Below are 18,705 nucleotides of genomic sequence, written 5' to 3'. Positions count from 1 at the left end.
TTTTGTTTTGTCCTTTGTGCTATTAGATTTCGATTTCATAAGGCTGCAGCAATTTTATCTTTCCACTACTTTTAGAGGTTGATGCAAGTACCCTTCAAGAATTCAAGCTTTCTGACTTGTTTTCTTTGTTGGTTTGTCTTAGTGGGATTGGGTTTCTAAATCTGGGAATTTTCCTAGTTGAATATCTGATTTGAACGGTGATTTGGGCTCCAAACCGAATCTGTCATCTGTTGTTTTGCCTCGTATTCACAGAAAATGTAATTTTTCTTACCAAATTATTTCTTGGCTTTGTCCATCTTAGGGAAGAAAGTTGGTAGGATTGCTGCACTCTTAAAGCCAGAAGAGGCAATAGAGCAATTGGACATAAGAACAATTGCTGCATCACCTCTAGAGTATGATGTGAAGCGGGAGGATGTGGAATCATTTTTAGGAAAATATGTCAAGGTAATAGATGGTCCCACGAGTTGCTGTGACTGGTTTTGGATTATCAACGATGCCACATGAAATATAGCTGCTTCGTGAATTTATGGTTTTTAAAGCTTGACAATCTTTCTACCCATTTTAGGTGTCAAGTGTGAGGATGCCTCGTCACGTGGCAGACAAAAGGGTATTTCGTGGCACTGCATTGATTGAGTTCTCAACAGAGGAAGATGCTGAAAATGTTTTGAAGCAAAGTTGGTTTTTGGTGGTGTACAACTAGAATTAAAGCCAAAGTAAGCTATAATTGTAATTGTTTCTTGTCATGCTAATCATGCATGCATGCATATTCTTCTTTTTAATTTGAATAATGGACATGTGGTTATAAAGTATGAAGTAGTACAAAATTTTTGTTGTCCAAGAGAATTGCTCTCTTTTTTTTCCCCCTTTTCCTTCTAATATATGCTTTGTCCAAATCAGGAAGGAATTTGATGCAGAAAGAGCAAAACAAGAAGAGGAATTCAAAAATTCCCGCCTCTTGACAGTTTCAAATAACAAGAACTATTCAAATGCAGAAGCAACGTTAGTAACAACCGATCTTTTGTTTTCTTGTGGAACTTTTTCTCTGATGGTTGTTATTGAATTCATCTCTTGATGTTATGATAACAGCAATCCAAAGGGTTTAATCGTCGCATTTACTTTAAAGGGCTTGTCAGCTGGAGATTCTGTGGAAGGCGATGGTGCTCAAGAGCCTGTCAGTGTTGATTCAAAGGTCTGTAAAGCTGACGGGGGACTAAAATCCTCAGAGAACGATGCTCAAGAAAATGAACAGAAGGAGTCAGAGAATGTCTCTGATGATAAAGAAAATAATGAGATGAATGTTGAGGAGGGAAAGGAAGAAAAGGCCAATGAAGAAATTGGCTCTGAAAGTAAAGAAATACAAGTGGAAGAAGGGGAGAAGTCTGCTGAAGATCCCACTGGAAAGGACAAGGAAAAAGAGGGGAAATCCAAAGCTGATGCCTATAGGGACGACATGAATGTTGTATCGCGTGAAGATTTGAAGGCTGTCTTGGGAAAATTTGGCACTGTCAAGGTACCATGAAGGTTCCCTCTTCTTTCATTGGGCTATAATTATCCTGCTTTCTAAATTATGTTATTTTTCAAATCCAAGGTCAAAATCATCAAGAAGCTGTGCGCTGTACTTGAATCTTTCATCTCTAGTGTCGGTCCTTTTCTTTCTATTCCAATCATTTGGTTAGGATGGAGAAGAAATTCTTGCAACTTGTAACTAGAAGTTGGTCTGGGTTTTTGTGCTTTTTGCATTGCATTGACTCCTCGTTATTTTTTTCCCTCCTTGGTTTAGTTCGTTGATTTCAAGATTGGAGAGGATTCAGGATATGTTAGATTTGAACAACCTGAAGCAGCACAGAAAGCTCGTGCAACTGCAGTCTTAGCTAAAGAAGGTGGCTTGGTTGTAAAAAATTTCATTGCCATTTTAGAACCAGTGACTGGTAGGTTCCAACGTCAGCTTTAGTCGAGTTCAAAGTGTTGCTTGAGTTCTTATATTGTCACTTATTTTAATATTTTTCTTTTCTTTTTTCCTTTTCCTTCTAAATTGCATTCCGATTGGTGGGCCTTTTATGGCCACTGTTCTGCATGACAAGATGTGAACTGATAGAAAGTTGTTTTTCTTTCTTTATTTGTGCTCATAGGTGAGGCAGAGGAGGAGTACTGGAACCTGCTGCGTGGCAATCAAGAAAAACACTGGGAAAATAAAGGCAACCGCGGAAGGTCAGACTTTATATATTTTATAAATACATAGTATTTAGATCAAATTCAAATCTATTTTAATTTAAAATATCTAAATAATATATTTATTTCAAATCTAAATCCATATAGTAAAACCCCTCTACCAAACATAGTATAAGTGAAATTTACTCCATTTTTCAAATGCTTAAGAGGGTTTTTAATCAATCTTATGAGGCAATGCGCATCAATTTCTTGGTGGAGAGGCGTGGGCCGGCCTGGTGGGGCTAGTTAACCCAAAATTGCCTAAAGTATTATCTCCAAGATAACGAGAAAGTATAAGGCTACATTTATTGGAAAATAATTTTTATATAAAAAATATTTTTTAGAAAAAATTATTTTTTAAAAAATATTTTTATATTATTAAATTAATGATATATATATATATTATACATATATAAATATTTTTTATATTTTAATAAATTTATCAAATTTAAGAAAATAATTTTTTATTTTGATTTTAAGAAAAAAAATATTTTTTGCTTATTTTTAAGAGTCTAAAACACTAGAAAATGCAGTTAAATTTTCAAACGGTTTTGGATCATAAAAACTAAAAAAAAAAAAAAAAGCTATATCTTTTCATGCGTATTCCAAATTTTATACATATTTTTTTTAATTTGAGAAATTTCATTTTAATGGATAAAAGTTGTTCAATTGTATTTTTTTTTAACCAAAAGGTTTATTTTATCCATTAAAATATGAGTCAATAATCATATAAGTCCTTAAAATATTTCGAGATACAATTAAACCTTTGAATTTAAAAAAAAATTTTAAATAAGTGCTTCAAATTTTAAAAATATATCAAATGAACATTTTTACTATTTTGAGGATAAATAAGCCTTTAACTTTCAAAAATAGATAAGAAAGATTGAATTATAATTTGCCTTTAATATAAATCCAACCAAGACTATGCACGAAAATCTTCTAGTGCATGGAATCCTCATCAACAATCCAAGTATTTGATTCGGTAAGTATCTGTTGCATCTTAGAGCATATTGATAAGTTATTTTTTATTGAATGATTCAAGAAGCTTCTCATGGGTTCGCAATATTCGTCATAATTTCTGTAGAGAAACTTCTTAAATCATTCGATAAAAAACAACTGATTAATTTACTCCAGAATATAGCAGATATCCACCAGGATGTTGCAAATCATATATGCAGGATTGCTAATGAGGACGCCGTGCACTAGAAGAGAAGGAGCATCATCCAAAGGCATAAGTTGATATTGGGGATCGGCAAGATCAAACACCCTATGCCTATAGGGACTGTTGTCACCTTAGACAAATTTTGTAATTGGAACTATCCTTTTAATCAAGATGTTGAAGAAAAGTATAGTTCACCATATCTATGCCATTTATAATAATCCAGTCTAAGCCCCACTTCATAAGATGTAATTGATATTGACTAGTACATGGTCTATCACATCCCCTCAATTAGAAGACAGTGAGGCTTGAATTGCTAGCTAATCCTAAAGGCCGTGTTCAAGTGAGAGGTTTGGTTAAAATGTCGGCCAGTTGATCCTTCGAAGAAATGTACCAAACTTATTTTTTTTTTCTTAGCCACCTCAATTTGTTTGTTTTGTGCATGAAAAATTGGATTATTTGTCAAGAATGTGGCACCAATGTTATCACAACATAGAGTAGGAATGTGCAATAGACTATAACCAATTTCCCTTAAGAAGTTTGGATCCATGTGACTTCAGTAATATCGGCACCTGTAACGTGATACTTGGCTTTAATAGAGGATCGAGCTATAGTTTTCTACTTTTTGATTACTGAGAAATAAGATTGGACCCAAGAAAGATAGCATACCCAATTGTGGACTTTTGGTCATCAACATTACTCATCTATTCAACATTCGAATAAACATGCAAAGCATTGCTAGAGGACTTAGTTAGATGTAGGTCGAAAGTGCTCGTGGCTTGATGATATCAAAGAATCCATTTTACCATGAACCAATGCAGATCCATGGGACTATGAAGGAATTGCACCACTTTGTTTACAGAGAATGTAAGGTTGAGATGTGTAAAGGAAAGGTATTGAAGCCCTCCAACAATGTTACGAAATAAAGTTTGTTGCTCTATAGGTGTCCCTTTAATAAGAGTTAGTTTGTCACTACAAGAGGCAAGAGTGGAGATTCAACGACACATTGACATGTTTGCTTTTTGTAATAAGTCATGGAGATATTTGTGATGGGTGAGAAATTGACCTTTGGTAGTTTTGAGAATCTTAATCCCCAAAAAATAATCAAGATGGCCTGAGTGTTTGACTTTAAAATGATGTTAAAGGGATTTTATAAGAGAATCCATAAAGTTTAATTGTTACTCGTTAGTATAATGTCATCAACATAAACAAGATAGAAAATTTTTATTCCATAACATTACTGGTGAAAGAAAGAAAAGTTAGCTGTAAAAGCTTGGGGAAGCCATGACTTAATAGCGCTCTCGTTAATTTCTTATGCCACTGCCTTAGAGCTTGCTGAAGACTATAGAAGACCTTTACAACTTGCATACATTATTAGATTTGTCTGAATCAATGAAACCTGGTGGTTGTTCTATGAAGAAGACTGTATCATCAAGCTTGCCATTTAAGAAGGCATTCAATACATCAACTTGATGAATTTCCTAATCATGAGACACAATGATGGGTAAAACTGTGCAAATAGTTGTAGGCTTGACCATAAGAGAATAAGTTTCAAGAACTTCACACCTAGTTTTTGTTGGAAGCCTTTAGCCACTTATAAGCCTTATATTTGTTAATATTATCGTCGGGCTTTTGCTTAATGTAGAAGACTCATTTACACTCGACAATGTTATTTGCAAATTATTGTGGTACCAGCTCCCATATTCCATTTTGGATAAGAGCATTAACTTCCTTATTCATTGCTTCTCACAAATTCTTATCAATAATTGCCTTAGTATAGCATGTGGGAACAATTATTGAAGTGGTGGAGGCCAAGTAGGTTTTTGGTTTTAAAATGCCTATTTAGGATCTAGTGATCATAGTATGTGTTTTAGTTGGTTGGGATGGCTGGGATGGTGGTTGAGTTGGAGAAGGATCGGTTGAGTTTGGATAAGAGGTGAGATCTGTTACGAGGGAAATACATTGTTGTCTTGAAGTGGGAGTCGATTGAGGTGATCTTGTAAAGAGGTGGTTGGATTGGGTCGGATGTTATTGGGCGTGTTGGAGATGGACTTGTAGATAAAGAATTTGGATTAGGTTGGGGATTATGGCGTGGTGTTGTTGGAGTAGGACATGGCCAAGATGGTATAGTGGTAGGGGGAAGGGAATTTTACTTCTTTCAGGTCCTAAAATACCTGCTTGTGTGATGGAAGTAGGACTATTAAGGAGGATAAGCGATGGAATGGGTGGACTTGGTGGCAAGGCTCACAAACATTCGTACTAGTAGCTAATTGATCACCTTGTTACAAAAAAGGAAAATCTTGTTCATAAAAACAAACATGATGTGAGATATACAATTTACCAGTAAAAAGTTTCTAGAAAAAAAAAATACATTTTATGAATTTTATTGTACACAAGAAAAAGACATTTGCTAGATCTTGGAGCTAGTTTATTTAGGGCAGATGGTTTGAGCTAAGGGTAACAAAGACAAGCAAAGACATATAATTCATGATAGTTGGGTTTCATTCTAAACAATAATTCATATTGTGTAGATTTTTTTGTTAAATGAATTGAAATATGATTAATTGCATAAACTCCACAATCAAAGGCATTATTCGAAAATTTATCTAGAATGTTGGAGTGATGGAGTAAAGCTCTCATTGTTTCAACAATAACCAATGTTTGCGCTCAGCACAACCATTTTGTCCTAGTGTATGTGGATAAGAAACACATTGCGTTATATGCCATTATCACACAAATATTTGGTTATGTGACGCCCCTTACCCGTCTACCGTATAGCCGAGCAAGAAGTGCCACATTCGGTGCCGGAGCACCCTATCTTGTTTTATCATATCTATTGTAAACTTTTGATGTCATTTAAAACATGTATTCTATGTGTAGAAATTTTTTTTTTTTATATATATCTTATTTCTGTGGAGACCCGGACAGAGCTTCTCTTATTTTATTAGCATCTGGCGGATTCCACTAATCACCTCTTAACATGTCCATATTCATTTTACACATTTCCATATCATATTTTCATGTATCATATCATTTACAATTATTTATGAGATCTCAAAATGAAGTATTATCTATTGCATTCATATAGAAATTCATAGATAATAAATTACAAGTTTTCATTTCAATCTCAAAGTTTAATTACAAGTCCAAAATGAAATACATCATAAACTAGTAATTACATCATGACTAAACATAATGAACCAAAATACTAGTCTATACATGGGCCCTACCAAAATACAACAGACCGGTGAGGTGACTCTGGACAATGGCAGATCTGATCAAAGCTCTGTCGATTGCACTCATCGGTGCTTCCGCTGTGATCTCCAAGTACTCACGCGATGGAAAACCAACGCGCTAAGCATAACGCTTAGTGGTGCATAATTTATAATAACAATAATTTAATAATTTGAAATAATATATGCAACTTATAATTTCTGGGTATTTTACATTTTTATTGCTCTTTGGAAATAATTAACATTATTGGGATCTTTTATGATTACTTATTGTATTTTAAGTCTTAATTAATTTTTTTTTTCAGTGCCCAATAAAACCTATAACAAATTATAAAAGCTGGATGTACGGGTGTATCTTTGGTTAGACACCATATGTCTATCCAAAGATATGTCTGTCGGGCACGAGGCACCGTCGCACGAGGCATTGTCGAGCTTGTAAAGCCAGAAATAAAGTAGGCATATAGCCTGTAGAACAATCATACCAGACATATATTGTCAGTTCATGATTTTCTCGGTAGGCAGTACTGCTATCTGTAGTCCCTAATTGGTATACCAATTTATCCAACTAAATAAATAAGTCTAGGTATACTATGGGCAATTAAATATTTTTAATTAATTTAGTACTATTCACTATTACTATTATCTAGTACTGTTCATTGGTACCATAAATTTCATATTAATAGGACATTAGTCCTAATTTACATATTCATATCATTTTTAATATTAAATTTTCCTTATGAGTATTTTAATTATCCTATATAGCATTTTTCCCATGAACCTTTCTTTAGGTTCATATTGATGTGTTATCTTTATCTAGGAATTTGACTAGGTTGGGATGTCTATTTAGTCACAATTCCTTCATAACAATTGCTCCTCTATGTTTAAACTTGAATTTCCGTTTTTGAATCACTGAGTTTGGGGTTATAGAACTCAAGTTATGGTCAAAATACCAAAGGAATAGTATTTTGGGATATTTTCTGGGTTGGCAGTTTCAGTGACCCAACTTGTGCTAACAATTTGAATTGGTTAAAGGAAAAACTGGGTTAAGTGGTATTCATGAAAAGTGTAGCCCTATGTCTAAACTTTCTATGGTTAAAATTTTAGGTCATTTGGACCAGTATAGAGAGAGTTATGACCAAATGAACACGTACTGTTCATTTGGTCATTTTCTGGGTTGGCAGTTTTAGTGACCCAACTTGTGCTAACAATTTGAATTGGTTAAAGGGAAAACTGGGTTAAGTGGTCTTCATGAAAAGTGTATCCCTATGTCTAAACTTTCCATGGTTAAAATTTTAGGTCATTTGGACCAGTATAGAGAGAGTTATGACCAAATGAACACGTACTGTTCATTTGGTCATTTTCTGGGTTGGGTTGCAGGGAAATCCGAATTTGGGCAGTATTTAGGTCAAGTTTTGGACAGAATTTGGGCATGGTTTCTTCATGGAAAATGGGCTATTTTGGATCTAGTTTCACCTCCAATTGGCCTCATACCAATTAGGGTCACACAATTTTATTTATGGCCTAAAATGTACACTGCCCTCAACAAACACAACCTGCAGAAAATTGGCACTTCCAAAACTCAATCTCCTCCAACTTCCCTACGTCAATTTGCATGTAATACACTTCTATAAGCAACAATCTCATCCCAATAGATCAATTTCAACATTTTACATAAAATCCTCAACATTTAAACAAAGCCTAGTTTTCAAAGTTTCAAATTTACACAAACACTACACAATCAAATACCCAAACATTTCAACTAATTACACATTCTCATGGAACTATTTTTCATCACTTAAAAGCAATAAACTTCAAGTTTCATGGCTGCCAAAAATTCAAGGGTTCTTTCCTCTAGATTTTCGTTTTGTTTTAATGGTATTTATGCTTAGCTAAACATGCTTTTCATGTTTAATAAAGAGAAGAAGAGGGATTAGTGCACTAACCTCTTGTGACCCACTTCAAACTTTAATCTTTCTTCTTCTTATGGGTATCTAAAGCTTCCTTATGGTGTGGGCTAAATTTTTTGTGAAGGGGTCTATGGGTTTTGGTGAGTAAAAGCTTGGGTAATCAAGCTTTAAGCTTGATAACAATGGTGGGGAGGGAGAGAGCAAGGGAGATGGCAAGGAGAAAGAGAGAAGAGGAAGAAGAAGATGGTTGGTAGGGGGTTTTGTCTCTTGTGGTTATTTATATATATATATATATATTTATGTGTACTTTATTGTTTTTAAATTTCATAAATATATTTCCTTTCTTTTCTTTTCTTTCCTTTTCTTTTCTTTTCTTTTCTTCTTCTTTCTCTTCTTATTTTTCAAATTTAAATTCATAAAATTAATTTATGTTAATTATTCTATTTCCAAATTTTAATTTGACATTTAAGTCAAAATTCACCTCTAGGGGTGAAATGACCAAAATGCCTTTCATGGTGCTCATCGGATTATTTTTATTTTTTTTATACCAATTAATAAATTCTTTAAATTTTATTTTATTTCTCAAAATTTTTCCTATATTTTTTTTAATATTTATTTCATTAATTTATGCCTCCTCACTATAGTTTAGGTGTAGTTCCAGACATTTTGACTGTCCGAACAGATATGAGTCGTCGTAACAGTAAATTGTACGGACTACCTATGGTGAGGGCGTTACAATTCTTCCCCTCTAATAGAAATTTCGTCCTCGAAATTTACCTAATGTGAAGAGCTGAGGGAACTGTTGCCTCATCGTCTCCTCGCTCTCCCATGTCGCTTCTTCCGTGTTGTGGTGTCTCCACAAGACTTTCACTAGTGGGATCCTCTTGTTTCTGAGTTCTTTCACTTCCCGTGCCAAGATTCTGACTGGTTCTTCTTCATATGTCAAATCAGGTTGCACAATTATCTCCTCTGCTGAAATGACATGTGAAGGATCTGATCTGTATCTCCTGAGCATCGACACATGGAATACACTGTGGATCTTGTCCAGCTCAGGTGGTAAAGCTAGCCTGTAGGCTACTGGACCCACACGCTCAATGACATCGTATGGACCAATAAACCTAGGGCTCAACTTACCCTTTTTACCAAATCTTAGCACTTTCTTCCAAGGTGATACCTTTAGAAACACCTTCTCGCCAACCTCATACTCTATATCCTTTCTCCTCAGGTCGGCATATGACTTCTGTCTGTCCGAGGTGACCTTCAAATTGTCTCTGATGAGTTTCACTTTTTCCTCTGTCTGTCTCACTAAATCTGGGCCCACTATTTTCTCCTCACCCATTTCTGTCTAGCATAAGGGAGTTCTACATCTCCTCCCATACAACGCTTCATATGGAGCCATTTTTATACTGGCTTGGTAGCTGTTGTTGTAAGCAAACTCTACCAAAGGAAGATACTTTTCCCAACTTCCTTCAAAATCAATGATGCAGCTTCTCAACATATCCTCCAATACCTATTATGTGATTCATGTCATTTTTAGTAGTCTTTTAACATTTATAATAATTTACTAGGTTCTAAGGGTTACCTGAATCACCCGTTCTGACTGTCCATCCGTCTGTGGATGAAAAGCCGTACTAAATTGTAGTCGAGTTCCTAAAGACTCCTGTAGCCTCTTCCAAAACCTCGAAGTAAATCTCGGGTCTCGGTCAGATATGATCGATGTTGGCACTCCATGTAGCCGGACTATCTCATCTATGTAAATTTCTGCAAATCTCTCTAATGAGTAGCTGATTCTAACTGGTAGGAAATGAGCTGACTTGGTCAATCTATCCACAATCACCCATATAGTATCATGCTTCCTCTGTGTCAATGGTAGCCCAGTCACAAAATCCATGGTAATGCGGTCCCATTTCCATTCTGGTATGGATATAGGTTGCAATAACCCTGATGGAACCTGATGCTCAGCCTTAACCTGCTGGCATGTCAAACATCTAGTCACAAAATCACCAATCTCTTTCTTCATTCCAGGCCACCAATAATGTGTTTTCAGGTCTTGGTACATCTTGGTACTTCCTGGGTGCATAGCATGGAAGCTACTGTGCGCCTCTTTCAAGATATTCTTCTTCAGTTCCTCATCTCTTGGTACACATATTCTGCCTTTATAGTACAGACACCCATCTCCTTTAAACTCATAAACAGTCTCCTTCCCCTCTTGAGTTCTACCCATAACAGTTAGCAACTTTTCATCCCTTAACTGTGCCTCTTGTATTTGCTGTAACAAACTTGGCTTTACACACAACTCAGCCAAAAGTACCTCATCCTGTGCTAAAGACAGCCGAGCATTCAATGCTCTCAAAGCCATCATGGACTTCCTGCTTAGGGCGTCAGCCACTATATTTGCTTTCCCAAGATGGTAGTCGATCACACAGTCATAGTCTTTAAGGAATTCAATCCATCTCCTCTGTCTCAGATTGAGTTCCTTCTGAGTTGGCAAGTACTTTAAACTCTTGTGATCAGTGTAGATGTAACACTTCTCACCATATAGGTAATGCCTCCATATCTTCCATGCAAATATTATTGCCGCCAATTCCAGATCATGAGTTGGGTAGTTCTTTTCATGTGGCCTTAGCTGTCTAGAAGCATAGGCAACTACTTTCCCTTCCTGCATTAGAACACACCCAAGCCCATTGTGAGAGGCATCACTATAGATCACATAGTCTTTCTCGACTGGGTGTCAACACCGAGCTTCGTAAGCATAGCCTTGACTTCTCAAAACTGGTTTGACATTTTTCATTCCAGTCAAACTTTGCATTCTTATGCAAGAACTTAGTCGATGGAATGCTATAAGGGAAAATCCCTTCACAAATCTCCTGTAGTATCCAGCTAACCCCAAAAAGCTTCTAACTTCTGTTACATTTCTGGGAGGCTTCCATTCAACTATTGCTTCAATCTTCCTTGGATCTACCCTGATTCCATCTGCTGACACAATGTGTCCAAGAAAGGATATCTCATCCAACCAGAAGTCACACTTGGATAACTTGGCATACAACTGCTTTTCTCGCAGTGTCTGTAGTACTACTCTCAAGTGTTCATCATGCTCTTCCCGGTTCTTAGAATACACCAAGATATCATCTATAAAGACCACAACAAACCGATCCAAGTAGGGATGAAAGATGCGGTTCATTAGGTCCATGAAAGCTGCTGGTGCATTTGTTAGCCCAAATGGCATCACTAGGAACTCATAGTGTCCATACCGGGTCCTGAAAGCAGTTTTAGGAACATCTGTCTCCTTCACTCTCAACTGGTGATAGCCTGATCTAAGATCTATCTTGGAGAATACTCCAGCTCCCCTCAACTGATCAAACAGGTCATCTACCCTAGGTAAAGGGTATTTGTTTTTCACAGTCACCTTGTTCAGCTGCCGGTAGTCTATACATAGCCGAAGGGTACCGTCCTTCTTCTTCACAAATAGCACTGGTGCTCCCCAGGGTGACACACTAGGGCGTATGAAGCCCTTGTCTAGTAGCTCTTGTAACTAAACTTTCAACTCTCTCAGTTCAGTAGGTGCCATCCTATATGGAGCAATGGACATTGGTGCAGTACCAGGCATAACCTCTATAGCAAACTCCACTTCTCTATCGGGTGGCAAACCCGGCAACTCTTCCTAAACACATCCGAAAATCACATCTGATGGGGATCTCCTGCATGCTTGGGCTAGTCTTCCTGGTATCAACCACATGTGCTAAGAAAGCCTCACAGCCCTTTCTTATCAATCTCTTGGCTGTTGTGGCTGATATGATGGTGGAAAGATAACCCGTTCCTTTACCCACAACTGTAATCACATCCCCATCTACTGTCTGTAGTGACATCCTCTTTAGCCGATAATCTACCATCGCCTGATGACGTGATAACCAGTCCATACCTAATATCACATCGAACTCATGGAATGGTAGCTCAATCAAGTAAGCTAAAAACTCATACCCTTGTATTTTCAGAGGACAACCCTTGTAGACCTTTTTCACCATGACACTATGGCCTAAAGGGTTTGTGACTTGTATGTCCTCCTCTAGCTCCTCTACTTGTACCCCTCTATCAACTGGTGGTGTGATGCACACATATGAATGTGTGGAACCCAGATCAATCAATGCACATACTAGCAGGTCATAAAAAGAAAATGTACCTCTAATGACATCAGCTGGCTCTGGCTCATCTCGAGCTCTCATGGCATAAGCACGAGGTGCTACCCTAATCTCCTGCCTCTGGACTGTCTCTGCAGTAGGCCTCTATGATGTGCCATCTGTATCAGGCCTCGCAGGTCTCCTACCCCTCTGTGCTGCTGGGGCAGACCTCTCCGTCTGAGGTGGAGCAGTGGGAGCACTAGTGTTCCTCTGTGGACAATCCTTCAGGAAGTGATCCATAGACCCACATCTGAAACATCCACCTGTCAACAATCTGCACTCTCCTCTGTGGGGTCTACCACAATGTACACAAGCAGGTGGTGGGGCTGATCCCCGTGTAGCTGCACCTGGTGAACTACCCACTGATGCACCAGATTGTCCTCCTCCTCTCCTTGGAGCAAACCGAGACTTCTGTTTCTTGCCCCGACCTTGAGTCTGACCCTGAGACTCCTTGGGTCTCTTACTACCCGTGTCTGTTGAACTGGACTGACCAGACCCAGAACCCCTCTTGCGTTGCCTATCCTTTCTGGACTACTCTTCATTTCTGACTCTCTCCACATCAAGGGCTGATGCTATCAACAGAGAGAAATCTGTGAAGTGGTGAGATGTCACTATCAACCTGATGTTGTCATTCAGTCCGTCCTCAAATCTTCTGCATTTATCAACCTCTGTTGGCATCAACTCCAATGCATATTCGCTAAGTCTCACGAATTCTCGCTCATATTCAGAGACTGTCAGCTGCCTCTGTCTCAGTGCCAGGAATTCTCTTCTTCTGGCCTCCAAGTACACATGACTGATGTATTTCTTTACGAATTCAGCGTAAAGAACTCCCAGGTGATCTGTGCAGGCTGTACTACTCTAGATACTGTCACCCACCATCTATATGCATCCTCCTGTAGCAGTGATAGAGCACACTCCAACTGCTGCTCTGGGGTGCAGTGCAACTGCTGCAATACCCTCTCTGTCCTCTCCAGCCAATACTCTGCTGCAGCTGGATCATCATCCCTCTTACCTCTGAAGTCAACTGCCCCATACTTTCGCAGTCTCTCTAGTGGAGATCTGTGTATAGGTTGCGGCGGTGGGGCTGGAGGAGGCCGCAGTGGTGGTGGTGGTGGTGGTGGTCGTGGTGGTGTGGAGTTGGAGGTGGCTGTGGCTGTGGCTGTGGAGGTGGAGGTGGCTGTGGGTGGAGGTGGCTGTGGCTGTGGCTGTGGAATGGCTCCGGCGAACTGACGGAACAGCTGTGTCATCTGTTCATAGAAGGCCTGCTGTGCCCTACTCACAGTACCTCGAGATGACTCTGCTCTACTACCACTTCTCCCCCGACTAGGAGCAGGTGCGTGACTTTCTACTTCCTCCTCTATCGGTCTCGGAGGTCCGTGCTCTGAAGGATCAGATGCCATCGATCCTATAAAACAAACAAAGAACAGATCAGCATTAGTGTCACCTCGACTCTATTTAAAGGCCCATGCAAGTGATGCAACTATTTCTTTCTATCTATCTAGGTCTAGGACCGCCTAAACCTCTGCTCTGATACCACTAAATGTGACGCCCCTTACCCGTCTACCGTATAGCCGAGCAAGAAGTGCCACATTCGGTGCCGAAGCACCCTATCTTGTTTTATCATATCTATTGTAAACTTTTGATGTCATTTAAAATATGTATTCTATGTGTAGAAAATTTTTTTTTTATATATATATCTTATTTCTGTGGAGACCCGGACAGAGTCTCCCTTATTTTATTAGCATCTGGCGGATTCCACTAATCACCTGTTAACATGTCCATATTCATTTTACACATTTCCATATCATATTTTCATGTATCATATCATTTACAATTATTTATGAGATCTCAAAATGAAGTATTATCTATTGCATTCATATAGAAATTCATAGATAATAAATTACAAGTTTTCATTTCAATCTCAAAGTTTAATTACAAGTCCAAAATGAAATACATCATAAACTAGTAATTACATCATGACTAAACATAATGAACCAAAATACTAGTTTATACATGGGCCCTACCAAAATACAAATGCATCGGTGAGGTGACTCGACAATGGCAGATCCGATCAAAGCTCTGTCGATTGCACCATCTGTCTTCTGCCACGGTGATCTCGATCACTCTACGATGGAAAACCAACGCGCTAAGCATAACGCTTAGTGGTGCATAATTTATAATAACAATAATTTAATAATTTGAAATAATATATGCAACTTATAATTTCTGGGTATTTTACATTTTTATTGCTCTTTGGAAATAATTAACATTATTGGGATCTTTTATGATTACTTATTGTATTTTAAGTCTTAATTAATTTTTTTTTTCAGTGCCCAATAAAACCTATAACAAATTATAAAAGCTGGATGTACGGGTGTATACTGGTTAGACAGCCATATGTCTATCAAGATATCGTCTGTCGCACGAGGTTCACCGCCAGCTTGTAAAGCCGTAAATAAAGTAGGCATATAGCTCGTAGAACAATCATACCAGACATATATTGTCAGTTCATGATTTTCTCGGTAGGCAGTACTGCTATCTGTAGTCCCTAATTGGTATACCAATTTATCCAACTAAATAAATAAGTCTAGGTATACTATGGGCAATTAAATATTTTTAATTAATTTAGCACTATTCACTATTACTATTATCTAGTACTGTTCATTGGTACCATAAATTTCATATTAATAGGACATTAGTCCTAATTTACATATTTATATCATTTTTAATATTAAATTTTCCTTATGAGTATTTTAATTATCCTATATAGCATTTTTCCCATGAACCTTTCTTTAGGTTCATATTGATGTGTTATCTTTATCTAGGAATTTGACTAGGTTGGGATGTCTATTTAGTCACAATTCCTTCATAACAATTGCTCCTCTATGTTTAAACTTGAATTTCCGTTTTTGAATCACTGAATTTGGGGTTATAGAACTCAAGTTATGGTCAAAATACCAAAGGAATAGTATTTTGGGATATTTTCTGGGTTGGCAGTTTCAGTGACCCAACTTGTGCTAACAATTTGAATTGGTTAAAGGAAAAACTGGGTTAAGTGGTATTCATGAAAAGTGTAGCCCTATCTCTAAACTTTCCATGGTTAAAATTTTAGGTCATTTGGACCAGTATAGAGAGAGTTATGACCAAATGAACTGTTCATTTGGTCATTTTCTGGGTTGGCAGTTTCAGTGACCCAACTTGTGCTAACAATTTGAATTGGTTAAAGGGAAAACTGGGTTAAGTGGTCTTCATGAAAAGTGTAGCCCTATGTCTAAACTTTCCATGGTTAAAATTTTAGGTCATTTGGACCAGTATAGAGAGAGTTATGACCAAATGAACACGTATTGTTCATTTGGTCATTTTCTGGGTTGGCAGTTTCAGTGACCCAACTTGTGCTAACAATTTGAATTGGTTAAAGGCAAAACTGGGTTAAGTGGTCTTCATGAAACGTGTAGCCCTATGTCTAAACTTTCCATGGTTAAAATTTTAGGTCATTTGGACTAGTATAGAGAGAGTTATGACCAAATGAACACGTACTATTCATTTGGTCATTTTCTGGGTTGGCAGTTTCAGTGACCCAACTTGTGCTAACAATTTGAATTGGTTAAAGGCAAAACTGGGTTAAGTGGTCTTCATGAAAAGTGTAGCCCTATGTCTAAACTTTCCATGGTTTAAATTTTAGGTCATTTGGACCAGTATAGAGAGAGTTATGACCAAATGAACACGTACTGTTCATTTGGTCATTTTCTGGGTTGGGTTGCAGGGAAATCCGAATTTGGGCAGTATTTAGGTCAAGTTTTGGACAGAATTTGGGCATGGTTTCTTCATGGAAAATGGGCTATTTTGGGTCTAGTTTCACCTCCAATTGGCCTCATACCAATTGGGGTCACACAATTTTATTTATGGCCTAAAATGTACACTGCCCTCAACAAACACAACCTGCAGAAAATTGACACTTCCAAAACTCAATCTCCTCCAACTTCCTTACATCAATTTGCATGTAATACACTTCTATAAGCAACAATCTCATCCCAATAGATCAATTTCAACATTTTACATAAAGTCCTCAACATTTACACAAACCCTAGTTTTCAAAGTTTCAAATTTACACAAACACTACACAATCAAACACCCAAACATTTCAACTAATTACAAATTCTCGTGGAACCATTTTTCATCACTTAAAAGCAATAAACTTCAAGTTCCATGGCTGCCAAAAATTCAAGGGTTCTTTCCTCTAGATTTTCGTTTTGTTTTAATGGTATTTGTGCTTAGCTAAACATGCTTTTCATGTTTAATAAAGAGAAGAAGAGGGATTAGTGCACTAACCTCTTGTGACCCACTTCAAACTTTAATCTTTCTTCTTCTTATGGGTATCTAAAGCTTCCTTATGGCGTGGGCTAAATTTTTTGTGAAGGGGTCTATGGGTTTTGGTGAGTAAAAGCTTGGGTAATCAAGCTTTAAGATTGATAACAATGGTGGGGAGGGAGAGAGCAAGGGGGACGGCAAGGAGAGAGAGAGAAGAGGAAGAAGAAGATGGTTGGTGGGGGGTTTTGTCTCTTGTGGTTATTTATATATATATATATATATTTATGTGTACTTTATTGTTTTTAAATTTCATAAATATATTTCCTTTCTTTTCTTTTCTTTCCTTTTCTTTTCTTTTCTTTTCTTCTTCTTTCTCTTCTTATTTTTCAAATTTAAATTCATAAAATTAATTTATGTTAATTATTCTATTTCCAAATTTTAATTTGACATTTAAGTCAAAATTCACCTCTAGGGGTGAAATGACCAAAATGCCTTTCATGGTGCTCATCGGATTATTTTTATTTTTTTTTATACCAATTAATAAATTCTTTAAATTTTATTTTATTTCTCAAAATTTTTCCTATATTTTTTTTAATATTTATTTCATTAATTTATGCCTCCTCACTATAGTTTAGGTGTAGTTCCAGACATTTTGACTGTCCGAACAGATATGAGTCGTCGGAACAGTAAATTGTACGGACTACCTATGGTGAGGGCGTTACAGGTTAAGGCTTGAAATTCACCTCCCCAATCTGCTTGAAAACTTTTTATTAGTAAATTAAAAAACTTCTCAACAATGTGATGAAATATAATAAAGGTATTCAACACTTTAGATTTCTTTTTGAGAAAATATACCCAAATATATTTACTATAATGATCAAAGAATAAGACATGATAACAAGAACAAGTTGATCTTGTTGAAACCATGGATTTGTACACTATATTAGGAGTGTCATCAGCGTTTTGTTGTGGTGGTGAAATAGAATTCAGCACAATATGAGACGTCAAGTTGTAGCCATGCTGAATGGGCATCAACTGCACCTTCCAGAGCAAATAATGATTAGAGGTAAGTTTAATTGAAAGGTATTGGTTAACATTAGGAAGAGAAGAAATAGAAGAAGAGGTAAAAGATGTTGGGTTTAACGTTAAAGTGTACTCGATCACCATTTATGGATCTGTTTGTAGAGCTGATATGCTTTGATACCATATAGAGACACACAATATTTGGCTATAATCAAAACTTGCATTTATATATATATATGGGCAAAAGGCCTATTTTGGCCCTTAAAGCTTTATCCAAAAGTCAAATTAGCCCTTAATGTTTTTTGAGGTCCATTTAAGCCCCTCCATTTTTTAAAACAACACATTAAATTCGAAACTTAACAGAGTTTTAACGACGTAATGTTGGAGAAATTTATCTAGGCTGACTCATTAATAAATAATGTCAATTCCTGCAAAATCAGTAACTATAAAATTAGTATCCCAAAAACTCAAAATCCCTAATCTATAGATGGTGTCTCTCCCATTGTAAAGGATCTTCTCTCATGCAATGAAATTGGAAGAGAAAGACACACGCAGAGGTGGAGGACCAAGGAATGGTGAGTTTGGAGTAGCAACAATGCAAAGGTAATCCATCTGTCCAAATTGCTGCAAATAACAAACAAGAGGCAATACTTCTTCATTTTTGTGCTTCTTTCTATCTTCCATCACCATTT

The 18,705-nt window shown here is 37.0% G+C and overlaps 1 protein-coding gene across 1 annotated transcript; it reads left to right on the top strand.

Annotated features, from left to right (window-relative positions):
• The first annotated feature begins 81 nt into the window (after positions 1-81).
• On the top strand, positions 82-18,054 carry LOC131170214 (la protein 1-like). The gene is made up of 9 exons (XM_058129284.1): positions 82-127; positions 302-444; positions 566-678; positions 898-999; positions 1,087-1,510; positions 1,781-1,928; positions 2,130-2,208; positions 13,726-13,825; positions 17,974-18,054. The coding sequence occupies exons 1-9, from the start codon at positions 82-84 to the stop codon at positions 18,052-18,054; spliced, it is 1,236 nt and encodes a 411-aa protein (XP_057985267.1).
• Positions 18,055-18,705: the final 651 nt, after the last annotated feature.

This window comes from Hevea brasiliensis, chromosome 11, assembly GCF_030052815.1.
Source record: "Hevea brasiliensis isolate MT/VB/25A 57/8 chromosome 11, ASM3005281v1, whole genome shotgun sequence".
Lineage (NCBI taxonomy): Eukaryota > Viridiplantae > Streptophyta > Magnoliopsida > Malpighiales > Euphorbiaceae > Hevea > Hevea brasiliensis.
Note: the sequence above shows the minus strand (reverse complement) of the source record. Positions and strands in the feature narration are given on the sequence as shown.

Bases quoted from the DNA above. Each gene is read 5' to 3' on its own strand.
- LOC131170214 (XM_058129284.1), top strand. From the start codon at position 82: ATGCAAGTACCCTTCAAGAATTCAAGCTTTCTGACTTGTTTTCTTT. The intron at 1,000-1,086 runs GTTAGTAACAAC...TTATGATAACAG, and splicing joins TATTCAAATGCAGAAGCAAC to CAATCCAAAGGGTTTAATCG. The intron at 1,929-2,129 runs GTAGGTTCCAAC...TTGTGCTCATAG, and splicing joins CATTTTAGAACCAGTGACTG to GTGAGGCAGAGGAGGAGTAC.